Source organism: Ursus arctos, unplaced genomic scaffold (genome assembly GCF_023065955.2).
Source record: "Ursus arctos isolate Adak ecotype North America unplaced genomic scaffold, UrsArc2.0 scaffold_22, whole genome shotgun sequence".
NCBI classification, from domain to species: domain Eukaryota; kingdom Metazoa; phylum Chordata; class Mammalia; order Carnivora; family Ursidae; genus Ursus; species Ursus arctos.
The window spans coordinates 15,672,796-15,699,806 of NW_026622897.1; the positions used below are offsets into that span (position 1 = coordinate 15,672,796).

The following is a 27,011-nucleotide window of genomic DNA, read 5'->3' on the forward strand; positions in this document are numbered from 1 at the left end:
CTACAGATATTAAAAGGATCACAAGGGAATATTATGCATAGCGTTATGCCAATAAAGTTAACAACTTAGATGAAATATGGTTTAGAATTTTATAAATTCCACCAATATACAAACATATATGTGTATATAACTATGTGTATAGGGACATATAAAATATATGTATGTATATGTACGTGTGCACAAATACACACTTATGTAGTTATATGTATATACACAGCTACATACATACATTTATACATATACACCTGTATACACACACATATATGTAAATGTATAAAAAGAATAATACATCATGATCAAGTGGAGTTTATCTCAGGAATACAAAGTTGGTGGAAACTAATTTTCTCAGTATCAGATAGCGAAGTTAATTAAGAGGGAGGATGAATGAACCCTGTAGTACTGGATTAGAATTAGAGACATCAGTATGAACTCATGTTTAGCTTAATAAAGATATAGATATATAGATGGATAGATACTGAAGCAATTACAGATTTTCTAGTGCTGTCTGTTGAGAAGGCATAGCAGTAACAGCAAGCACACCCAGAACCCAGATCGTGGTTTCTTAATTCCATTCCCCAATAAAATGGCTCATTAGAGAAATGGTTGATTCTACGGTTGGAGTAGGGAAAATAAAAGATGAGTCTAGAGCACCTTGTAGTGCCAGAAGCAAGGAACTGCTCAGAAAACACAAAAGGCTGGGGGCATGTCAAAGGGAAACTGGTGCCAAACTAAAATATCTCTGAATGGCTTACGCTGAAATAATTTGAGCAAGAAAATAAGTAATATAGTATTGGATTAGAGCTCATAGTATAAAATAAATATACATGAGTTCAGTATTGACGTAAATGATTGCATCAAGAAGTGAATGAGAAGACAGAAATACTCCTTATAGAATTCCAAATAGCATGTGTACAATTCTCCCTTATTCGGAGGTGGAGCTTAATCTTCCCAACCCCTGGTGTGGGTTGGATTTAGTGACTTGCTTTTAAAGAATAGAGTATGAAAAGTGAAAAAAGGTAACTTTACAGGACGAAGTCTGGCAGACACTACCTTGACCAAACATTATGAGTGACAAGTCATATTGGTATTGTACATCCCTTGATGTGTGATGAGAAGGAAACTTCACCTCTGTGATATTCCAGAATAGACCCACATCTATATGGACAACTGATACTTAACAAAAGTGCAAAGGCAATTTAGTGGAGAAAGGATGGTCTTTTCAACAAATGATGCTGAAACAATGGGATATTCATGTACAAAATAATAAACTTTTATCCATAACTCGTAACCCTATACCAAAATTAATGCAAAATGTCATAGACCTAAAAGTAAAATTGAAAGTCATTAAACTTCTAGAAGAAAATACATTAGAAAATCTCTGTGACTTTGGGTTAAGCAAAGGCTTCTTAGAGAAGACATCCAAAGCATGTGCAATGACCCTATTTCCAAATGAGGTCATATTCACAGATACCAGGGGTTAAGACTTCAACATACCTTTGTGGGGGACACAATTCAACCCATAACAAATACAGTAGTTCCCAGTTTAGGGATTGCTTTCATGTTTACTGCAGGGGAACTGAGATTCTCTATATGCACTTAGTGCAGTTCCCGCAACGCATTAAGTAGTGCATCTTACACATCCATGTTTACTTTTTCAAAAGTAATGATGGTGTTATAATTAATAAAATATAAATGTAGCTTTTTGGTATTTATTCAGTTTGTGGATAACATGCCTCTAACTGGTTTTATGTGGTTCCCTGCTTTGTTTTCGCTTAAAAAAACTTATTATTTTTAGAGAGAGCACAGGTGTGTATTAAGTGGGGGGAGGGGCAAAGGGAGGGGGGAGAGAAAGAGACTCTCCAGGAGACTCCCCACTGAGCATGGAGCTCTATCCCACGACCCTGAGATCATCACCTGAGCAGAAACCAAGAGTTAGCTACTCAACCAACTGAGCCACCCAGGCACCATTGTTTTCACTTTTTTTTTTAAAAAAAGGTTTATTTATTTTAGAGAAGGGGGAGGGGCAGAGGGAGAGAGTCTTCAGGCAGCCTCCCCGATGAGCACGGAGCCCCACACATGGCTCACTACCCATGAGATAATGACCTGAGCCAAAACCAAGAGTCGGACCCTGAACCGTCGGAGCCACCCAGATGCCCCTGTTTTTCGCTTCTAACAGAGACTCTCTCTCATGTATGTTGTGAGAAAAACTGTCAACTTGGACACCAAAGTAATGTTACTCTGGCCCTTTGTCTTAAAAAGTCTGTTCCAAAATGGCGCCTTCAGCTTCTTGCTCCTGTGTCTTTCCATAAGGGTTAGGCATCAGTCCGTGGAATTGAGATAGGGGAGTAGTGGGTCCTCTTTTCTGTTTACCTGGTACACACACAAACTCCTCTTCTAGTCCAAACTCCCATGTGGATTCCTTACTCCAGATAAATTTATTCTAAGGAAGAAATCAAGAGGGAGTGCGTAGCTTGAGTTACAGGGTTATTTGTTACAACAATGTCTGTTTTACTGAAAAATCTGGGCCTAGTCCAAATATTTACAAAAGAGAATTGGTTAAATTAAGTAAATAGCCATATCTCAAACCACTTTGCAGCTATCAGGAATTATTTATTTAGAAATCTCTTTTTCAAATCTTTATCTTATTTGGAAGCTTAACATATAAATAAAAGCTAAGCAGCTCTGGGGGCACCTCAGTGGCTCAGTTGGCTAAGCATCCAACTCTTGGTTTTGACTCAGGTCATATCTCAGGGTCATGAGATGAAGCCCTGCATTGGCTCTGCGGTCAGTGGAGAATCTGCCTAAGACTCTCCCTCTGGTTTTGCCCCTCCCCACCATGCTCTCTCTCTCTCTCTTAAATAAGTAAATAAATCTTAAAAAAAAAAAAAAAAAGCTAAGAAGCTCTGATGTATGGGGAACCTAGAGTCCTCATCTACCCAGTTTTGCTCCTTGAGGGACGTCTTTTAAATCCTTAGGGTTGTGTGCAGCACAATTTAAAACCAGTGCTGTAGTGAAATATCTAATAATGTAAAATTATGTCAGTGTTTTATTAGTTAAAAAGATTACCAGACAATATGTCCTATATGCTGTAATGTTTATAAAAAGAAATTTTATGCACCGTATCTACACCATATGCAGATAGAAAAATCTGTATCTTTAGAAAAGATGGGGAACGTATTCATAAAAATGCTGGGTATTGAGTTTATGGGTGATTTTTATTTTCTATTTTGTCTTTTTACTTTAAAAATTTTTATACATGTATTTTTTGGGAATAAAGAAAAGATACATCTTTTTAAAAAAATATTAGAGAACCAGTAGGAGAGGGGCAGAGGAAGAAGGAGAAGTAGACTCCTCTGCTGAGCAGGGAGGCTTATGTGGGGCATAATCCCAGGACCCTGGGATCATGATCCGAGTTGAAGGCAGATGCTTAATGGACTGAGCCACCCAGGCACCCCAAGGAGGTATTTTTTCATGTGAAAAAGTAGAAAACCATTGCATTATAGGAAACTCTACGCTTTTGGAAAGATAACAGTCTCATTCCTCAGTCCCTTGAGGGAGAGGAATTATCCAGAAAATTTATAAAAATAGTAACATAGATCTATTTAGAAATTAACGTCAGTAGTCTTACGTGTTAAAAGTGTATTAGGATAAGTCACATTTTTAGCATCTAAGGGAGAAAATAGAACTGAATGTCAGTGAATTAAAAATGAACTGAACTTTGTAAAGCAGTGATTCCCAATTCTGGAGTGATGTAAGAGGAATGTCAGAATATTTAAAACACTTTCCCTCCAACTTTCCAAAATCAGTGCTGTGGTGAGCTATTGTTACTGATAAAGAATATACCTCCTACTTTAATTCTATGGTTTTGGGCCAAGAAAAACTCTTGTAAAAGAAAGTGTGAAATAGCATGCATAGAACTAATTTTCTCACCTTTTCCCCCTCAGAATCAGAGGTCTTTTTTCCTTTGTGCTGGTTTGAAAGTTTGGGGTATTCGGATTTGGTATAGAAAATGTGATTTCAGGGGCACCTGGCTGGCTCAGTGAGTTGGGTGTCTGCCTGCGGCTCAGGTCATGATCCAGGGGTCCTGGGATTGAGCCCCTCATCAGGTTCCCCGCTCGGCGGGGAGTCTGCTTCTCTCTCTCCCTCTGCCCCTACCCCCACTCACTCTCAAATGAATAAATATTTTTAAAAAGAAAGAAAGTGTGGTTTCATGATAAACTAAGTGGATAGCTAAGAGGAATTGAAGAACTGTTAATATTTGATTCCAGAATCAAAGCATTTTGTGAAGAGAAGTCTCTAGTTTAAAGCCAAAAATTGCATTATAACATTCATTATATTCATAGTATAGTATATATTATAATATAATATATATATCTAATAATATAATTTTTTGGCTATGATCAATTTTTAGTCTTGTCTTTACCGATATTTTATATTCGTATAGCCTGTTTTATTTATTTATGGAAATATTTCACTAAGGAGTATGACGTATAAATTTAAGGATATGTAACGAAAATACTTATAATGTATTTCTTATATGAAAAATTATAAGTAGAAAACATGGTATGTGAACAATCCTCAGATTTCTTCCTGGAAAGTATATGAGGTTTTTATTTCTTTATAAGAAATAGGCCTATGTCGGTTTAGTTCAAGGAAATTGTGAACATTTTTAGAGTATATGGGAACTAAGTTTATACTTCTCTGACTCCCTCTGTTTTCTTGTGCTGTGATTTTTTTTGGCAAATCCTGTCTATTCAGCTTTGTGGTATAGATATGATGGTGAATGAGCTTTCTTTGTATTTAAGGAATGAGTGCATACCAAGTACAATACCTGAAGGTAAACAGAGCTCATGAATAATACTCCATGATTTGGGTGTTAGTAATTCTGACTTTTTTCTTCTCCTAAGATTTTCAAAATAAGATTCCTATTTTTGTAATTGTGTTGGCACTTGGTAAGAAATGTTTAGGAACGTTTAAGATAAATCCATTATATTTTGTTTTCTTTTCAATTGCTATTCCTTGCTATGGAGTGATATTTTTATGGATGTTTTAGATTTTTTCTTTAATAAAAATTCAGACAAACTGCAAATGTGTCATATATGTGCTTTAAAGTGATGTATAAGAATTTACGTTTTGAGTAGAACTTTTTTATATCATAGAAGATATAATGTTATTTGACATTTTATATTTTAATTTTACATTTTCATAAAGTTCTCAAGTTAAGATTAATGGTGGAGTTTGTCACAATGACACCTCAATACAAAAGGTAAAAGCTAACGAAGACTTTCTACTCTTTCAGAAGTACAGTTGTATCCTTTGGCAAATGTGCAGAAAGCAGCTTATCCTAACAAATTTTTCACAGTTCTCGCTTCAGTTTATAAAATTTGAACATTCAATCTTAACGTATTTTATATAAAATCTTTATATAAATCTTTATTTGAGAGAGAGAATGTGTGCATATGTGCACATGAGTGGGGAGAGGGGCAGAGGGGGAGAGAGAGAGAGAGAGAGAGGGAAAGAAAATCCTGAGGCAGATTCTCTGCTGAGCATGAGCCTGGCACAGGGCTGGATCCCAGGACCCTGAGATCAGGACCTGAGCTGAAACCAAGAGTTTGCTACTTAACCGACTGAGCCACCCAGGTGCCCCTATTCTGTTTCTTGAAGTATGTCTGTATTGCTATGAATTGCCCTCTTCAAATTGCTTTTGCTGTATCCTGTAGATTGTTGTATGTCATATTTCTGTTTTCAGTTGTCTCTAGACATTTTTTTATTGCTCAGATTTCTCTAATGACCCTGTGGTTGTTTGGTAGCATGTTTAATCTCCATATTTTTATGTTTTTTCATTTTCTTCTTGTAATTGATTTCTAGTTTAATACCACTGTGGTGGGACAAGGTGCTTGATGGGATTTCAGTCTTCTTTAATTTATTGAAACTTGTTTTGTAGCTTAACATGTGATCTGTACTGGAGAATGTTCCATGTGCAGTTAAGAAGAATGTGCATTCTGTTGCTTTTGGATGGAATGTTCTGTATATATCTATTAAGAATATCTGGTTTAATGTGTTGTTTAAAGTCAGTGTTTTCTTATTGATTTTCTGTGTGGATGATTATCTATAGATGTCTACTGTTATTGTATTGTTGGTTTCTTCCTTTAGGTCTATTAATATTTATTTTATTTATTTTGGTGTTCCTATGTTGGGTGCATATATACTTATAAATATTATATCTTTTTGCTGGATTGACCCCTTTATCATTATGTAGTGCTTTTCTTTAACTTATTGAAGTCTTCATTTTTTTAAAGATTTAATTTATTTGAGAGAGAGAGAGCACAAATAGTGGGGGAGTGGTAGAGGGAGAGGAAGAAGCAGACTCCCTGCTGAGAGTCATGACCCGAGCTGAAGGCAGGCGCCTAACCAAATGAGCCACCCAGGTACCCCTAAAGCCTTTATTTTAAAGTTTATTTTGTCTGTTACAAGCATAGCTATATCAGCTTTCTTTCAATTCATATTTGCATGGAATATCTTTTTCCTTCCCTTTACTTTCAGTCTCTGTGTTACTTCTGAAATTAGTCTCTTGTAGGCAGCATATATATGAGTCTTGTTTTTTTAACCATTCGACCACTCTGTACCTTTTGGTTGGGGAATTTAGTCCATTTACATTTAAAGTGATTATTGATAGGTATGTACTTATTGCCATTTTATTAATTGTTTTCTGGCTGTTTTTGTAGTTCCTCCCTGTTTCTTTCTTCCTTTTCTCTTCCTGTGTGGTTTGATAACCTTCTTTAGTGTTATGTACAGATTTCTCTTCATTTTGTGTATAAGTTTTTGCTTTGTGGTTATTGTGAGGTTCACAAATACATTACAACTTTTTATCTTATGTGACATCAAAAATAAAACATGGGGGGTGTAAAAATGTAGTTTTAGAATGTATTCAAATTTAAGCTGTCATCAGCTTAAAATAGACTGTTATATACGTAGATGTTATTTGTGAACCTCACAGTAACCACAAAGCAAAAACTTATAGTTCTTAATGAATTATTGTAGTTATAGATATTTTTACTACTTTTGTCTTTTGACCTTCATACTAGCTTTATAAGTGATTAATCCACTACCTTAACTACATGTATTACCTTTTTCAGTGAGATTTTTGCTTTCATATGTTTTCTTGTCATTAATTAGTGCCATTGTTTTTTACTTAAAGAAGTCCTTTTAACATTTTTTTTAAGGAAGGTTTAGTGGTGATGGACTCCTTTAACTTTTGTTTATCTGAAAAATTCTTTCTCTCTTCTGTCTTGAATAATAACCTTGCCAGGTAGAGTATTCTCCCCCCCACCCCCACCCACCCAAGTAGCATATTCTTGGTTGGAAGCTTTTTCCTTTCAGTACTTTGAATATGTCATGCCACTCTTCTGACCTGCAAATTTTCTGCTGAAAAATCTGCCAATAGACTTATGGAGTTTCCCTTGTACATAAGAGATTGTTTTCCTCTTGTTGCTTTTCAGATTCTCTTTTTATCTTCAACTTCCGACATTTTAATTGTAATGTTTCTTGGTGTGGATTTTTTGGGGTTTGTTTTGTGTAGAACTCTTTGTGCTTCCTGAACCTGGATGTCTGTTTCCTTCCCCAGGTTAATGAAATTTTCAGCCATTATTTCTTCAAATAAGTTTTCTGCCCCCCCTTTTCCTTCTGGGACCCCCATAATGGGAGTGTTATTCCACTTGATGTTATCCCAAAAGTCCTTTAACATATCTTTTTTTTTTTTTCTAAAGTTTCTTTCTTTCCTTTCCTTTTCCTTTTCCTTTTCCTTTTCCTTTTCCTTTTCCTTTTCCTTTCTTCTCTGTTTGGGTGAGTTCTGTTGCTTTGTCTTGTAGCTCACTGATTGTTCTTCTGCTTCATCCAGTGTGCTGTTGAACCCCTCTAGTGTATTTTTTTAGTTTAGTTTTTGTATTCTTCAGCCCTGTGACTTGTTTTTGGTACTTTCTTGTATTTTCTCTTTGTTGATGTTCTCACTGTGTTCATCTGTTCATCTCCCAAGTTTGGTGGCCATCTTTTTGACTGTTACTTTGAACTGTAACAGGTAGATTACTTATCTCTGTTTCATTACAGACTTTTTCTAAAGTTTTGTCTTGTACTTTTGTTTGCCATCTATTCCTGTCTCCTCATTTTGCCTGAGTCTCTGTGTTTGTTTCTGTGTATTAGGCAAAACAGCTACATCTCCAAGTTTTAAAGGTGTAGCCTTCTGTAGGAGATGACCCAGGGGACCCAGAAGTGCAGTCTTCCTGGTCACCAGAGCCAGGCTCTCAAGGGGCATCCCTTGTGTGTGCTGTGCATGCCTGCTGGCTGTGGGGGGGCTGTGGCATCATGAGTTGGGGGGGTTGCCTGTCTGTGGCATGGTTAGGCACTGTGGGGGATACCAGGTTAGAGGGAGATTGTAAAAATCAGCAAGGTAGCATTAGCAAGGTGGAATGTGATCAAAAAAATGGTACTTTCCAATGTTTCTCTTCATGGAGAGAGTCCCAACAGGTTCCTCCCCCTCTGGCAGTTGCTTTAAGATGAGTAATTGGGTCTCCTTCACATATGGTCTAGGAGCCTTTCAAACTGCTGCTTTTGGATTGGGTCTCAGGCGAGTGAGTCAGCTTGTGACCCTTTAAGAGTGGGTTCTCAATTCCCTGCATTTCTGTGGTTCTCCTGGACCTAATCCCCGTTTATATTCAGTTTTGGGGACTCATCTCTCTGGTGCATGACCCAGAGGTTGAGGTGTCTGATGTGGGGCACAAACCCCTTGTTCCTCAGGGAAAAGTTCCATACTGATTGTGGATCACTGCACCTGGGATGGGGTTTTGGCAAGAGCATGTCTATGCCTCCCCTACCTGTCTCAATGTGGCCCTTTTATCTTTTGTTGTAGAGGCACTGTTCATCTAGTTTTCAGAACTTTTTCAGAGGAAATTGTTCCATTTTAGCTGTTGAATCTTTGTGTCCATGGGAAGAGGTGAGTTTACGATCTTCCTACATTGCCGTCTTGAACCACCTCTCCAAACAAATTCTGAAAGAGGGAATTATGAAATAAGATTAAGGTTTAAATCCCTATCTGCTAGGCAAAGAAAGTCAGTGAGAGAAAGACAAATATCATGATGATTTCACTCATATGTGTAATTTAAGAAATAAAGCAGATGAACAGAGGGGAAGGGAAGGAAAAATAAAATAAGATGAAAACAGAGGGAGGCAAACCTTGAGACTTTTAACTCTAGAAAACAAAGTGAGGGTTGCTGGAGGGGAGTTGGGGCAGGGAATGGGGGTAAGGAGGGCACTTGAAATAATGAGCACTGGGTGTTACATGCAACTGATGAATCACTAAATTCTACCTGTGAAACTAACAGTACAGTATGTTAATTAAATTGAATTTAAATAAAAATTTTAATTAAAAAAGATATAAATCCCTATCAACAAAAATTATGTAATCATCACTATTTTGTCAATTTTGAGATTATTCTGTAGACTCCACAGTTTGTTTATTGTTTATATTTGTTTAATGGTGTTAATATCTCATATAAGCATGGATTTGATAGTTTGAATGGTGTTGAATGGAATGAAGATACTAAGTGGGTTGAGGTTCTCATACTTTTTTCTGGCAGTTCCCTTTGCTTGGTTTTTTGAAGTGAATAATTAGAAGTCTAAAAAGACATGGCATAGGTTAATGACGATACTCATGACCTCAGAGGAGAGTTATTTAGGAACTGTACGGGAGATATTCCCATAAGTGATACTGTTCCAGATTGTCCATGAGGGAAAAAGAGCATGTAATAAATAAGATGTTATTTTTATTGTGAATTACTTTTCTCAGTTCAGAAACATCCAATATCCAATTTATAATATCTGGCAGAGGCAGTTAATTTAGAATTCACTCTTTGATTTGTCGAAGTGTGTCCAGGAAAGAAGAGCCACTTACTAAGGCTCATTCTTCAGTAAAAGTGGCAGTATCCTAAGCTATGTTTAAGAAGTTAATTTGAGATCTTCTTACATTACATTGTAGTGAATCATTTTTGGGTTTTACACCAGAACTGAGCTTCCTGGTCCTTGTTTCTGTGGTTTTGTATTGCAAGGTCCAGAGGTTTAAAACTAATAACAACACCATGAAAATCCTCCGTGAGTCATCCTGTCAGCTGTAGCTTCTGTTTGAGTCTTTCTGATATAATTAATATTTAATGCCAGCTCTGCTAGCAGGTTTTCATGCTTTTGATCTATTTCCTAATAAAAAGGTATGATGGTAGATAATTTTCAGACTTTTTTTTTTTTTTGCTATTTCCATAATTTTTAGTTCTTTTAGTGAGTCTAAGCTAGACCAGTTATAAATTGTAGGTGGTGAAAGGATTTATGACTGGTGTTTTTTTGGAGGGATAGGAGTGGTAGTGGTCATTACTACTTTTGGTTCTATGAATCTTACTGTCCAGAGATCTAAAGATTGATTTAACAGTGTAGCTGAAGTCAGCAGTATGTTCTAAATCCCTATACTTAAGGGTACTTAAGTATTGCAGACAAATGCCCTTTTAGCTGTTTTGTTTGTTATTTTGTGAAAAATGATATAATATCAGAGCTAGCTGGTTCATATTCATATTGGAGTAATTTCAAATTTTAGTGTTGCGCTTCAGACTATTTAAATTATTTTGTAGAAATAGATAAATAAAAAACTTGATTTACATCCAGGACATGGAATGCCTTAATCACTCTTGATACTTTAAAGGAGATGCGGAAATAATGGACTCTCTTACTAAGTGGCAGGTATGGTCAACACAATTTCATAGGCCTAAAAAGAAAGAAAATCCCTGACCCTACTTGCTAAGAAAATTAAAAGTTTTGGTTGTAACCTGATCTTTTCTCTTACCCTGCAACATCTGGGAAGTTTGTTAACTTGAGTATTGACGTTAATTTTATATGACTTGGCAAGTTAAACCTATAGTTTCATCATTGGCTTTGAATTATGCATTTCTGTGGATTTTTCTGAGCTAAAAACCTATTTGAATATTCTTAGTCTTTAAGTTTATTTTTCTTTTCTACTTAATTTCAAGTTAAGTCTCTAAAGTTTAGATTTTATTTTTGTTCTAACAGATAATAATTAAGTGGTTATTATGTGCTAGGCAGTGCTTCTCATTTAATGCTTCGCATTTTCTAATTCTCAAAACAAAATTGTAAGGTAGGGACTGGTATTATCACTATTTTACAGAAGATTGTTGGAGAGTCTGAGCACCTTGTACAAGTGTAAAAGCACCTTTTAAATTGTGAAACTGGAGTGCAAACCTCGTTATTCTTTCTCTGAGGAGCCCCTGTCCCTGAGGCCTTGAGATCACACGCAGTTTTCACGGACGGTAACGGTATTGGAATGCTGTATTTTTTGCCTTGATGTTTGTCATCGCTTTGTGAGGAGTGAGCCTTAGACTTCTCTTAACTGCAGTCTGTTTTGCAGAGATCTTTGTCTAGAAACTCTCCTCACTGGCATGAATTCCAATAAGCTAGTGCTTTATTTCATTGATTCCAAGGTGCACGGGCTTTTCATCCTGCCTTTTCACATTGCTAAGGTCAGGATGTATCGTACAATGGAATTATTGAGAATTCTAAATTTAGTAGCTAACATTGTTTGCTAATGAAAACTTGCCCATTATCCAGCATAGGGACCCTGAACTTAACTCTCCTCGTTTCAGTCATCCCTTATGAAGAACCATCCAGAGTCCCAAATTCTTTATCATAACTAAACCCAAGAGAAAAAACATCTAATACTTTGAAGGAGAGAGAGAGGGTAGGAATTAAGGTTTCAGTGTGGTATCTCAATTTTTCCTTTCAGGACACTTTCTTTCAGGAGTAATGTCAAAGGCTAGCTCTCTTCTCACAAAAAAATCATCTGTAAATGGAGAAAATGACTTCTAATAGGCTATGTATTTTAAGCAAATACGTGATAACACAAACTTTGATGGCCCTTTGTAACGTTTTTAATCTAGAAGAAATTCTCTTTAACAGTCTTAAGGGGATATCCCAATTAGAAAATCATGTATATGTATGTATGTATTATATAGTTAAATATGTGTACGTGTGTGTGTGTGTATATGTGTGTGTGTGTGTGTGTGTGTGTGTGTGTGTGTGTAGTTAAACCTGGCTAAAACTGGAAGTTTTACTAAAGCAAATATTATTTATTGGGTTTGGGTTATTTAATTACCAAATCACAGCTCCCTTTACACTGTAATAACATATTGGGAGGAGTATGAAAATAAAAACTTTGGGGAAGCTTCTGTAGTGCTACCTAGGGCTTTAATATTAGAGCTCAGAACTTATAAGAAAAAGGCATCCTGAGTCAAGTGAGTAAGTGTAATTGTGAACTTTAAGGCCCTTGGTTAGGATTTGTGGCATTCAAGTATGCTTAGTATAGGTAGTCCAAAATAAGGGCATCTAGTAATCCCAATGGCTCTAATTTCTGACAACACTTTCCCTTTTAAATTACGGTTCTTCATATTGGCACTTGGACTTCGTCTTAATTTGGCAAAAGACATACACACATATGTCAATATGCACAAACATGTTCATTGTTGGCTAAATGTCCAAGTCATCAATATGATATTTTTGAAAGCCAGATACAATGTGATTAAGCACATCCAACGTTATTCTACATTCCACTACAGCTCTTTCCCATAGATACATACTCTTTCCCATAGATACAGAACCAGAGGAGGTTGTCACGATTGCATGATTGGGTTACTGAACGGACAGGGACTTGAAAATAGAGGATTTTGTTCACCAGAATTGTTTCATCAGCCTAGTGTTGGGCGAATTGTGGAATTTAGTGATTAGGGAAAAAGTACTGTGATGTAAACATTTTTGTTTGAGAGAGGCTCTTCACCTGTACTTTAAGAATATCGTAAATAGATTATGTTAAGCAAATTTTTCTGTACAGTCGTCCTTGTTCTTCATCTTTTCCTTTCATTTTTATCGTCCTCTTTCCCCTCCTTTTCCATTCCCTCGTAAGAGAAAGCAGCTCAGGAAGCTGACTTACAATCAGTAGTCTGGGAACTTCCGGGATTCTTTACCAGAATCTCCCTGGATGTTGCAGTCCTGACGCAAGCAGCATTGTTTTGGGGTCGGAGTTTTTATAATGGCTATCAGGAAGAGTGGCTAAGGTTGCTAACTGCAGGTATTATCCTTTGTAGAAACTCAGTTGGGAATTCTTTTCTGCCAGCATCTATGTTCATTTCTAAATTAAAAAAACATATTCCTACCTCCCCACACTCCCCCAACAAGTAAGGATGAACTTCCTATTTCTGAAAATTTGATGATCTTTTGTAGTCGGTCTATTCTCTAGAGCAGTTTACTCTTATCCCAGGACCTCTTTTCCTTGTTATCCCTAACTTTATTGTGAGTTAACATGCACTTATTGTGGAAGTTTTTAGATTCTTTGTCTTTTTCTTTGGATCAATTCTGGTTTATATGGGAGTTAAAGGAAATTGTAATTAAACTTGTACTTTAGAGGTTTTTTAAAACTAAACTATCTCCATGATAAATAGTCATTTAAGTATCATTGTTTTATGTTTGTTTCTTACTATGTTTACTAATAACCTTTTTAAAAAACTAACAATTTTATTGATATTCTTAATAAATCCTGTTTTTGTTACCCAGGCTAAATAATCTTTACATAAAATGCCGTGGGTTGAGGTAATTTCTGAAATGACAGATCCTAAAAGGGGAATGGGAGGAAATCCGAAAACACTTGTAGACTTTATGTGTAACGTCAAATTCTTATCAAGAAGCCTCCAGTAATGTTTCTTTCAAAAAAGGCATCCAGGAAGAAATGCAGTTCTTAATAGCCTATAGAACTGAAGAAAGAAAAGATGTACCCTTTGCTTTCTACTTTTGGAACATATTCTTAGTAACTGGTAGTACTGCAATGGTATTTTCTCTAGACTTCTCTTATAAATGCTAAACATAAATAAATGAGAATTGTGATTTGATTATGATCAAAGGATAGTAGACACAGATCAGTAGAGCAGTAATCAGCACCCAGATATCTTGGGGTATGGGGAGAGGTGATGGACAGGAAGAAACCTTTCCTTGCTAGGGAAAGTAAGTATAGTATTTTAATGGTAAGATATTTCTCTTTGGGGGCGCCTGGGTGGCACAGCGGTTAAGCGTCTGCCTTCGGCTCAGGGCGTGATCCTAGCGTTAATGGGATCGAGCCCCACATCAGGCTCTTCCGCTATGAGCCTGCTTCTTCCTCTCCCACTCCCCCTGCTTGTGTTCCCTCTCTCGCTGGCTATCTCTATCTCTGTCAAATAAATAAATAAAAAATCTTAAAAAAAAAAGATATTTCTCTTTGCCTTAGTTTTTAAAAATCTGTAAAATGGAAATATCTTTATAGATATTTTTTAGGGTTCAGTGAGATAGCATATGTCAACAGCTTAGAATAGTGCTTAGCATGTAGTAAACCCTCAGTAAATTTAGCTGTTGCTATTCGTATTTAGATTTTTAAAAAGAGAACCCATACTCAGTGACAGCTCATGGTAAATGCACCTGCAATTTAAGATTTAACAAAGAAAAAAAAAAAAGATTTAACAAAGGAGTTATTAAAAAATAGCATCCAGCTTCTTACTCCACCTGTTGGTTGAATCTTGTTTTGGGAAAGTTAGCGTAAGTTTTAAATCTCTTATTCTGATTTAGTAGAATGAATAAATTTAATAATCTTATAATTGAAATAACTACATCTTTCCTTTCTTTTTCCTTTGTTTCAGGTTTCCCCTCAAAAAACCTATAAGGTAAGTTGTTCAGTTGCCCTTCATATGCTTAGGTTAAATCTTAATTAGAAGCATTCCTTTGAAATTATGGCGGATTTTTGTGGCTTTTGAAAATGTGGATTTAAGTAGTTTAAAATATCAAAATGTTTTATAAATTTAAAATATAGCAGGTGTTGCATATTTTTTCTGGAAGACAGCATTGTTTTGATAACATTTTCAATGTTTTTAATATAAGCATTTTAAAAGTTTGTTCAAATTGATAGTTAAGGTCACTCCCTATGAAGAGATTTAATTTTAAAATCTATTGTGACTGTTTGCAGTTGTGAGTAGCTTGGGGAGTGTAAATGGCTTGCCAGTTTTTGATGTATTTTATCACTTGGGTAACTACAGCTGTCTTTAGTTAATGAACTTTGGCAAACTGAATCAGTCTTAATTACTTTAAGACAGTAAAGGAAAAAATTCAAAATGTTCAAATATGCCTGTGCTCACAGCCATATCTCCCTATGTATTCAGGTCCTGGGACTAAATGCCTTTTCCTCAGTGCTTATTCTCACTGCTCTCTCATCCTAGTTGTCATGAATATTATTTAGGATGTAAGTAGTATATCATTCCTAATTATGTTAGTACTTTTATCATTTTTAGTGACAGCATGGTCCAGGATACCAATGCTAATCTTGGCATTTCAGGTAATTAGTAGAGTATGTATTACAGTGAGGGTCTTATTTGCTGCCCTGCCATTATCTGATCAGTATAATTGGGTAGGCCATAGGAAAAATAATAATTCTAGTGTCATCTGGGCCTGCCTGACTTCTGTAGCTAGAACTTTAGTGAGGCTTGCCTAAGACTGATTTTTTTTTTTAACTATTTTCATCCATGCTACATTTACACAGTGATTTTGAACCTGACCATAGTAGATGTAGGGTCAGGCCTGGGAAAGTGTTGAATTACTTTCAGGCACTGTTTTCTTACCTGTTCAATGGAAGTCATAGTAACCTGTGAAAGCAACTGAAAGAATTTAAGTAATTTTATTTTATTTTTAAGATTGTATTTATTTATTTGTCAGAGAGAGAGAGAGAAACAGAGAGCACCAGCAGGGAGAGCTGCAGGCAGAGGGAGAAGCAGACTCCCTGCTGAACAAGGAGCCCGATGTGGGACTCAATCCCAGGACGCTGGGATCATGACCTGAGCCGAAGGCTAGACCCTTAACCGACTGAGCCACCCAGGCATCCCCAACTTAAGTTATTTCTAAGAATAAAATAGACTTAATACTAAATACTGCTTTTATTATTTTTAAGCACTTTTTATAACCAAATAACTGGATTCTTTATTACACATAGCATAGACTGAATTTAAAACTTCTTGAAAAATGTAAGTCAGATTTAGGAAGATGTATAAGGTAAACTGATTACTTGGATTCTCTTTGTAAGACACACTTGCAATTAAATTAAGTTGTTATTCTGTTGATTTGCCTGTAGTAAATATTTGACTGCTTTACTTTAATTTAGGCATGGGAGTATTTTGAACCGAGAGTCACCAACAGATAAGAAGCAGAAAGTTGAGCGCAGTGCATCACATGATTTTGATCCTACAGGTAAAACACTTTTCTCCCAAAGAATATTGAGAGTAGTTTCGTTCAGAATAATTGAACTTAAGCTATATAACTACCTGAAACCCTCAGGAGTTATTGTTTGGTCTGTTTCCGACTCTCCTTCTTGTTCAATGATATAATATAAAACCTGTGCTTTCAGGAGGAATGCAGCATTTTTAACGTTCAACACTATGGATTCCACTAGGAAGCATCATTGTAGAGTGTCTTTTATTCAAAAACAATGACGATAATAAAAATAGTCATTATATCGTAATTGGAGATTCTAGTCAGACCAAGGACTTAGTATTAAAATAAATCATTAAGTGTGAACGGTAGTATCTCATAAAATCAAAGCTCTAAAAACTACAGATTTCTGTAGTCATTTAAAGATTCATGTGTGATCATGGTAAATTGGAGTATTAGATAAAATCCAACTTCAGAGATTATTGATCATCTAATTTTAGAGTAAGCAGATGAATAGAGATCCCTTTTTCTTCAGGCAAAAATATTCTGAACTCAGAGAGTCTTTTAAGTCGTGTTGTTCTTTCCTGAGGTTTTCATGCTAGTAGATTTCTGACTAGTTATATTCTCAATTTTATACAAATAGATTGAACTCCTGTTGTAAAATATGGGCTTTTGCTTTCTCCTTATAAAGTCACAGCATTTAATTTATAAAAAATGCTGGATAATTTCACTTTTGTCATTTGAAACTGATAAGTGTTCTTTGTGTACCTACTGTTTTACTCAGTTGTATGTTCCTATGACAAAAGATAAAGTAGGTAATTGCTAATGTCATGGATACATAAATAAAATGTATCTTTTTGGATATTTTTGTTTAGAAATACGATTTTTAATAGAGCGTATTTTTTGTGTCTAACTCAGATGTTTCATACTTTCAGTATAAACCAGTATTTTGAAAAAAAAAATAACAAATATTATCCAGAAAGGGAAGAATAGGAAGTGAATAGCTAATAATTTACCTGCATCTTGGGTCGTAGGTAAAAATGAAATACCGATCATCAATTTATTTAGGCTTTGGTGGTGGGGTATAACTTCTGGATCTCCATTAAAAGATAATTTTTAAATTTCTGACACCTAATTTTGACATCATGGGGCTCAGAGGCTTTTATTAATATGATTAGTTATTATCTTGTTAATGAGTTTCTGCCCTGTGTTCATGTAAACACTAGAGTCTTGTTAGATTGGCTTATTCTGTATTATTCCTCTGTGGTGTGCCCATCTCCAAAGACAGAGTTTGCAAAGTGGTACGCGGTGCTTCAAAATGAGATTATTATAGCTTTTAGTGCTTTTGTCATCTCTATGATTGTCAGATGATATATTTTGTAGACTATTCATGTGTTGTTTTGTTTGAAGATATTTTTATTGCACTGTCTTTTCTTCAATAGATCTTTAAAATATGTCATTACTTGTGCTGTTCGTGAGTGTTCTGAGTGCTGTCACCTGTGATGTTCATACTTTGCATTTTGCACGATTTAACTTGATCATGATTCATTCTTCCCCCCCCCCCATGAATTTTTCCCCTTACATTGGTCTCCATATTTTCTATATCTCTCTCCTTTTCTCCCGCTCTGTGCAGATAGCTCCTCCAAGAAGACAAAGTCTAGTTCAGAGGAGAGTAGATCCGAGATATATGGTAAGCTAATGTAGCCAATTCAGCCTTGCACCTCTGGAGCTTGCTTCATGCTGTTTCTTTTTTTTTTTTTTCTTTTTTTTTTTTAAGTAAATAACTGCAGCCTTCCTTGTGTCTGCTCTGCATGGCATGACCTACTGCAGGGAAAGGGAGCCTGGGGTTTTAATGTGGCTGCCACTGGGAAGCTTAAGGTTGCTAGAAACTAACATCGTAGAGTAAGAGTAGGCCACATGACCCATCTTCTCTTTTATCTCGTGTATGATGGGAAAGTGATGATGTCTAATATGTTTGAGTTGGGTTCCTCCACATAACATGGGTGGGCTTTGAATTCTTGGCATCTTCTTCCCATGTCCCATTTGCTGTGTTTGGATCATGTAGAATTTCATGGCACCAGTCTTTCCCTCTAAGCAGAGTGCTGGTGTGACTTAGAGGTGTTACCAATTCTTTGGAATTTTTATTTGATTTTTTAAATTCTTTTTATTGGCCTCATCATCTGGAAATGCTGTTTATGTATGATTTATCCACAACAGCAAAAATACCTTCAGTATTTTATTTATATGGCTTGAAGAATTTGCTTATGCCTTTCATACATTTCCCTGAAGCTTATTCTGAATAGGAAAATGTCAAAATGACACCTTTTAAAAATAATTTTCACAAAGAGCAAGTTTAATCTGAATGGTTAACTTTTGCAACAGATGATTGAAGCACTAATATTTCTAGGCTGTGTCCTGTCTTCCAAAGATAATATAAACCATGTTTGTGAAGCTCATACATGTTTTTCCCTTTCCTCTGCACAGTTTTACCTGCCCTCTTGCCTTGTTTTGGCATCCGATTAGTGCTTTGAGAAAAGTGAATAGGAGAAACACTGCTTGGAACCAAGACTTTTAAAATAATCTCTGAAAGACTAATAAGTTATATATTTTTTAAGAAGATTCCAGAGTTGGCCTCAAAGGAAAACCAGGTCTTCTCTAAATGAGCCACGAGTCTATCAAATGGTAGTTTCCCCAGATGTAGCTGTTTCCTAGCCTGACATACATGAAAGGACAAAAAAATACATGAAAGTGCCCATCCTTGCCTTTAAGACATTTTATCATTTATATCTCCTGACACTTAAGCCCATAGTATCACATGCTTTTTAATATTATGAGGCCTCAGTGATGGTTTTTAAACCAGTTATTGCTTCTGTGTTAGATAAATAAATAAATATAGTTCTTGGCTTCAGTTTTTGTGACCAGTGCCTTTTTGTGTGTAGCTAAATCTTCTGCAGTAGTTCAAGACAGAATGTGTACCATGCTGTATGGTACCAAATACCAAAGTATTTGTCTCCTCCTAGGTAAGAAATAGCTTCCGAATTTCTCAAGACTGTCTTTCTGTTCTATATAAAGAGCTTCCTATCGTTTATTCTCTTCTTAGGAATGTGAACACTATCTTTGTTGGCTCCCTTCTTTTCTAGTAGCCTTTGCAATGTTGTATTTCACCTCCCCCACCATTTTCCTAGATCTGTGGTATGTATGCAAAAGCTTGCTGTTTGCTTTGGATGCTAGGATGTTTGATTTGGATGCTAGATTGATAGGTATGTATGCAAAGGCTTGCTGTTTGATTTGGATGTTAATATTTCAGTGATAGGAATATTAACACTAGTTCAGACATGCCATTCACTTGTTAGTAATAGAAACATTTTTAAGTGGTAATGGGGAAATAAGGTGTGGCTTATACGGTATGTTTGTTTCTTGAAAACCCTCGAAATACCTTTTTTGGAAGGTACTGAGCCATGGGTCCTTAAAAAGCACGTATAAAAGGGATGACTTGATAGAACAGAGTTAGTGTGCTAACTTAAATCTCTTTGACATTACAAATATTTTATCACCTGTGTGAATAGACATCCTTAGACTGTGCCGTTAGCGCAGATGAAAAAGAATCTCTGGGGAATCAAGAAAAGCTAGGAAATAATGGAATATGGTTGAGTAGAGTCATACCAGCTGCCGACATTGCCTGGGTGTAGGGTCTCTTACCACGCCCACTTCTGACTTCGGAGATTTTGCACTGTCTTAGGGAAGAATTCATTAGCTCGATACTTCGACAAACGCTAGTTCTTCACTTAACAAACTATTTATTTTGAACTGTCTTAGCCAATTTTAGAGCTGTTTGGTGAGATAGATTTACTTTGCACATTTTAAAAGAAAACCAAGTGTTTGTTTTGTGTTGACTTTTCTTGTTAAGTTTCTGCCCTGGCAGTATATCAGTATTCATTCCATTTCTCCTTATTTTTCCCTCTGTACCTTTTGGAGTCTGTTGGTCATGTGCAGATCGTGTTTCTGATCTACAATTTCAATTATTCTTAATTTTCTATTTTTCTCATGAATATCATAATGGAGAAATGTGGATTTTTGTGGGATATGAGAGAGTTAGCGGGGGAAGGTGGAGTTGGACAGCAGCCTCTTCCTGCCTTCCATCTTGGCTTCGTGAAGAGATTCTAGCTGATAGGATTATGTACAAAAAGTAAGCCATGTCTTTTTGAAACTCTCTCAATCTGCTGGGGCTGCTATAACAAAATACCGGAGACTTGGCTTAAATAACAGAAATGTATTTTCTCTCCCTTTTCGAGGCTGGAAGTATGAGATCGGGCGCCAGGTTCTGCCGAGAGCTCTCTCCTGGCTCGCAGATGGCCACCTTTTTGCTCTGTGCTCACATGGTCCTTCTTTGGTGCAAGCACAGGTGAAGAGAGAACAGTCTCTCCGGTGTCTCTTCTTATAAGGACATTAAGCCCTCATGAGGGCCCCACTCTTATGACCTCATCTAATTCTAATTACTTCCCAAAAGCCTCACCTCCAAATACCATTACATATTAGGGGTTAGGGCTCAGCATATGAATTGGGGGGGGACACACAAATGATAGTCCATAACAGAAGCCAACTGTTAGTACTTGAACTGTCCTGGTTGGATACTTCAGAGTTTATTTTTTTTTAAAGATTTTATTTATTTATTTGAGAGAGAGAGAGTGCACAAGCATGAGAAAGAGAGATCATGAGCAGGGGGGAAGATCACTGAGCAGGGAGCCCGCCATGGGACTCGAGCCCAGGACCTCGGGATCATGACCTGAGTCAAAGGCAGATGCTCAATCGACTGAGCCACCCAGGTGCCCTTCAGAGTGTATTTTTTAAAAATTCTTACCTTTTTTAAGTTCAGCCTTCTCAGATGTATAAAGGTAAAAGTCCCCAAGTTATTCTTTCTGCTTTCCTCTTCAGCCTGGCAGAGAGCATTGTACAACATGAAACTTCTGTGTCCTCATAAGTCACCCACTTCCTAGCCTCTTGAAGTCTGACTTCTGAACACATACTATCTGGAAGATAAACCAAAGATCCTACTTAAAAATCTGTCACCTTTTTCTCAGTTCTCACCTTCCTCTGACACATTGGCAATGCTAACATCCTTTTTTTTTGGGTTTCTGTAATATTTCATTAATCTGGTTCTTTTCTCTCTGCAGTTGTTTTGTCCTTTCTTTACTGATTGCTTTTTCCCTTTTATAGATGTAGGTGTGGCCCGCACGCCTGCCCTTGATCTTTTCCCCTGTGCCCAGTCTTATATTTTTAACTGTTTACTGAATACTTTCATTCTGACCATCTTGTAAATTCAGAATGACCAATGTGCAATTCATGCTTGTTCCCTGTGGCTAGACATCAGTCTTCCTCATGATTCCCCTGATTCTTTTCATGGCACTGCCATTCTGCCACTCACCTGGTCTTGTTTTCTTAAAGTTCTCTTTGACTGCTCTCTTTCCCCCGTCCTCAGGAGTCAACAATTGGCCAGGTCCCGTGGATTCCACCATCACATTATCTTTCATCTCTTACTCTTTGGTTCTATCGCCACTGTTTTGTTCAGTTTTCCATCGTATCATAAGACTATTTGCATAGACTCATAATTTTCTTTCACATTGATTCACTTCCTTTTCTCCATTCTACTGTCTGTTAGATTATATTATTAAAGTAAGGATTTGGTCATTCACTTACTAGGAAAGTACAAATAGTTAATTAAAATGTGCTATAATTTGTTTCCAGTTTATCATTCTTTTTTTTTTTAAAGTGAATTTTTTTTTGAATATTTTATTTATTTATTTGACACAGAGAGCCAGTGAGAGAGGGAACATAAGCAGGGGGAGTGGGAGAGGAAGAAGCAGGCTCCCAGCGAAGGAGCCTGATGTGGGGCTAGATCCCAGGACTCTGGGATCACGCCCTGAGCTGAAGGCAGACACTTAACGACCGAGCCACCCAGGCACCCCTCCAGTTTGTCATTATGCCTTAATCCATACTTAATCCTTACTTCTACTATTGTTTACCTATAGGTACGAGCCTCTCCTCCAAATTTTCCCTTTCCAAATGTGGCTTGGTATTCTTTCTTTGCTCATGCCGTTCCCATTGTCTTGAATGGTTTACCTCCCATAACTCTCTATCCTACACGGCCCAATTCAAATACTGCCTCCAACACAGGGCTTTCCTAGGTTTGCCCCGCTGCTCTGTGGTCTAACCTTTCACATCCTATTTTGTATCTAATATTTGTGTTTCTGTCCATCTTTGCATTTCCCATAATGCCTGACACGGTGGAGGCACTCAGTTAATGAGTTTTGAATGAGTGATTATTGATATCAGAATGAAGTATTTTAGTAAGGAGAACTGATAACATAAGTTGTTGACTCATCTTGATTGGATTTTTCTTCTTTTCAGAAAAATTTCAAGGCAGAAGAAAACATAACTTAGATATCTGAGTCTTAAACTGCTGTTAATAGTCTAAAAGAATGAAATCAGCATACTTGGAAGTTAAAGCTTCCTCTTGCTGGCAGCATTGTGCATTTAGAATCCAGAAGCTTCTTAATCAAAGGATTATCTGAGGTCTTACTCATAAAACATGTATGTCTGGCAGCAGTTTAAAAATGAGCTGTTTTTATGAGGTTGCACATGGTCTTTCTCCACACCCTTCCCTGCAGCTAATTCTTGAGAGGTGAGACTTAGAGAAGTTTGGTCATGTAATAAAATGAAAGGTGAAGAAAGACTAGTATGCTTTCACTAGAATAAATGCAATATGGAAGGTTCAGCATGTTGCCTCGCATATTGAACGCTCCGTTTTCCATAATTTGCTGTTTGGTACTATTGTTGTTGCTTTTTCCAGGAATGTATTACAGTGAAATCTGAGAGTACTTTCTCCTCTTTTTCAGAGTACCTTTTTATGACTTCTTCCCCTCCCCACTCCAGAGCCTTACAAAGGCTTAATTTTTTTCACTTTCAAAATACCATCCTTGGTAATTATTTTTTGAGTAGGAAACAGTCATTTTATGTTGGTTTCAAATACCACAGTCATAACAAGAAAAAGAAATGTCCTTTGTTATAAAGAGAAAATAAAATTTAGGAAAGGGTAGTATTTATATAAATTTTATAGAACATTTTTATTTCACTGATGATATGAAGCATGAGATCTATTATTGGCTTCCAGGTGAGATAGCATAATACTTAACAGACAGGAAATAAATAAAAATGTATTGGTAACTAGAGGACTTATTTTAGGGTAGGTGGGAAATCAAATTGTTTTAGTTAGAATTTAGGCAGGGCAGAAGGTTAGTGTCCTTATACAAATATTTCTCTACTTTGCATGGTTTTCAGGGCTATGATTTTACTTTTTCCTAAAAAGTGATTGGGTATGATTTAAAATGTCCTGTATCTAGAATAAATTCAAATTTACATAGTAAATAGTCATTGAGTACCTATTGTATGCCAGGCACTATGACAAGGGATAGAGATACACAAATAATAGGATCTGTGCCTGCTTTCTAGGAGTTCACAGTCTAGCACAAAAGAAGAATCTTAATAAATTGTGGTAAGTTCATGAGATGATGCACTTGTTTACCTATACTCCATATGCCCTTAAAAAGTAGATAGTTGTGAAAGAAATCTTCTGTGGCACTAAGAATGATGAGAATGAAGAAGTATTACCATGACCGAGTGTCAGGGGTGGTTGAGCCTCATCATTATCTTACCTATTGGACACCCTCTGCCTGTCTTCACACATAGTGCTTGGATGCAGCTCACACTAAAGTGACTTGTGACCTTAGAAAAACTCATATTCAGAGGTAAACACATGGTATGATAATTCTAACAGACAATAAGTGATTTAGCAAAACAAACCAACCAACAAACCATGGACTATATGTATAGTGTGTAAAAACCAGAAAAAGTAAAAATGATGGAAGGTGTTGGTTGGTTGGTTGGTTTTAATTAATGAAATGTGAAAATGGCTATTTTGGAGTTAGGGCTCATCTTTTAACTTTCCCTTCTTTTGTAAAACCTATGGGGCCCGTTATCTGTCCCATACTCTGATTCTTCATTAGATACTGCCCTTGTTTCCCTAAGTCTCTGTTGTCCTTTCCTGCCAAGCTTTTAAGTTCTTTGCGGGCACACACTTGTAGTAGTTTTGTATTCCTCACAACACCCACAGACTACCATGTTAAATAACTGGTAGACAGATGTTCGATGCAAATTTGCTAAAACAAAAAAGTGGATTTTTGTCAAAAAGGACATTTCAGCAATGTGATAATTTAGTCCTTGGTGATTTTAGTGTTGGTGTATCAGTGATTTCAATGTGAAGTATTTGTGATTTCAGTGTTAAGGGTGTGAAAGGTAGAATTTTTCCTCTGAGGTGGGTTAAACAGCTTCTGGTCTACAAGTAGAACATGTCTCTCGAGGGAAAAAAAAGCGTTCTATTTGATTTTGAATGGGAAGGAACATAGTAGGTCTAAGCATTTGGAAAACTGGATCTCTGAATTTTGAATGGCATGGTAGCTTAGTTTTTACTTAATTATGACCCCCAAATCCAAGTTTATGCAGATGGCATAGATTCCTAGGACAGAATAGTATCAATTTGAATGGCATAGATTCTGATTTGGCTGTATTTGGAAGGCATGTTTTCCTTTTGTATTGTTCTAATGATTCTTATGGTTCTATATGATCTGATATGTTAAAAGTATATCAGGTTCTCGGATTAGCAGATAGAATAATAATAAATGGACAATATAGTAGGGTTGGGGAGAGGAGAAGGATGAATAGGATATGCACACAGCTTTTTCTCTGTTCCCTCCTTATCCTTTGTTCCTCATCTCCTTTTGATATTAAGAGGGAAAGTTTTCAGGTTGGACAATTTTGAATCATAGAAAACAAGTTTGCAATATTCTGAAGTAATCCTACTACATTTACTCAATTTTTAGCAGTCTGTTAGGACCCTAGGCATGTTTGCTAAAATTGACTGTGTGTCAGTGACCTCCCTCTCTGAGCTTCCATCCATCTCTAGACTCCTCAACTTTTCTAATTTTTGTTAATTCATGAGCAATTAAAAAAAATTTCCTTCTATATCTGAACATTTGCCAGTTCCTGAAATAAGATTGTAAACAAGAATAGAACCCCTCCATTCTTGAAGCATGTAATCTAGTGAGTGGGTAAAAACAAATACAATCAATTGGGAGTGATAATGATACTAGGGGAGTAAATAGGGGGCACTGTCTGTAAGGTGGTACCTAACCTGATCTGGATATTTAGGAAAAGCTTACAAGAGAAGGTGATTTATTTCTTCAGGCCTTCTTACTGTCTCCTATATTTTAAAGTTGCCTTCTTAGAAGAAGCCCTGCTCTATAATATTTCGCTTCTCTATTCCTTCCCCATCCAAAACTAATTTGCTTGTTTGTTAAAACAAAATTTAGACAAAGACATAAATGAGGATTGATCCATTAAGGAGCATTTGCATTAACGATAGGAGTTTAACATGAAACTGTTTTTAATTGATTTTTTTAATTTATGGCATGGATAGATGAGTAATATATTTCTGAGCAGGAAAATCTAAGGGCAGTGTACCCCTAATCATAATAAAATACTTAACATTTGTGAGTCCTAATTTATATTTGTCAGGCATTAAGCTAAATAATTAATAGATATTATATACAAGTGAAATACACAAATGTAGAGCCGTAGGGGCAGAGGGAGAGGGAGAGAGAATCTTGAGCAGACTCCCTGCAGAACGTGGGCCTGACATGGGGCTTGATCTCACAACCCTGAGATCATGACCTGAGCCAAAACCAAGAGTTGGACGCTCAACTCACTGAGCCACTCAGGTGCCCCCAAATGTAGCAAACTCTTAATGCCCACTACTCCTCTCCCTCATTTTTTACAAGCATCCTGTTCTCTACAGGGATCAGAAAAACAGTCTGTTTAAGAAGCCCAGTGGCTGAGCACAGCAAACCCCATTAGAAACCTTTAATTCACTGATTTTCATTCAGCTCTTACCAGGTGGGATGGGAGAACTGGGGAACATTGATTTAGTATGAGAAAAATCTATATTGTGTTGCATTTGTCTTGATTTTTATTTTGAAGTCACAATATCTTATTTATTTTCAAATTTTAGATAATTGTAAAGGAGATCATCAAATGTTTATGTTTCCAAAACCAGGCGTGGATTTTAAAAGATTCTAGTAAAACATTGTCCTTATTCAATCCTGAGGGTCTCTCACTCTTATATTTATTGTATTATGTACTAGAAATTAATAAAGAATGCTTCTTCCTTGATTTTATGTATTCATACCCATTCTAGTTATAGTTTTTCCCAATTACTTGATTAAGTCAAAGATTGAATTCTGATAGGTTTCTTTCCTCTGCCCCCATTACAATTTACTATTTTGTGGGAGTGGTGAATTTGCTAATTCAAATACTGTTTGGTGTATAGTAGTCTCTAGAATTGAGGGCTAACAAATTTTGATGTGGAAAATCAACTTTCTTCAGGTACAATTTACATAAAATAACTTGTAGTCCTTTTAAATGTACAGTTTCATGAGTTTTGACAAAGGAATATACTCATGTAACCATTACCTTGATTAAGATATAGAACATTTCCATCACCCTAGAAAGTTCCTTCATGTCTCTTTGTGGTCATTCTCACCCTTCCTCCCCACCGTGTCCCTAGGCAACCACTAATCTGCTTTTTG

General features: G+C 36.4%; 1 protein-coding gene across 8 annotated transcripts in view; it reads left to right on the forward strand.

Moving 5' to 3' along the window:
• Positions 1 to 27,011, forward strand: part of ARHGEF12 (Rho guanine nucleotide exchange factor 12) — a 154,052-nt gene that overhangs the window by 62,153 nt on the left and 64,888 nt on the right. For 6 of the 8 annotated variants that reach the window (XM_048217041.2, XM_044386578.3, XM_026505552.4 and 3 more), the window contains exons 2-4: positions 14,760 to 14,783; positions 16,268 to 16,353; positions 17,948 to 18,004. In XM_048217041.2, coding sequence (XP_048072998.1) covers positions 14,760 to 14,783; positions 16,268 to 16,353; positions 17,948 to 18,004 — 167 coding nt within the window. Of the gene's footprint in view, positions 1 to 14,759; positions 14,784 to 15,089; positions 15,356 to 16,267; positions 16,354 to 17,947; positions 18,005 to 27,011 lie in introns of those variants that run through there. The other 2 variants (XM_057316961.1, XM_026505551.4) reach the window with 2 other exon arrangements.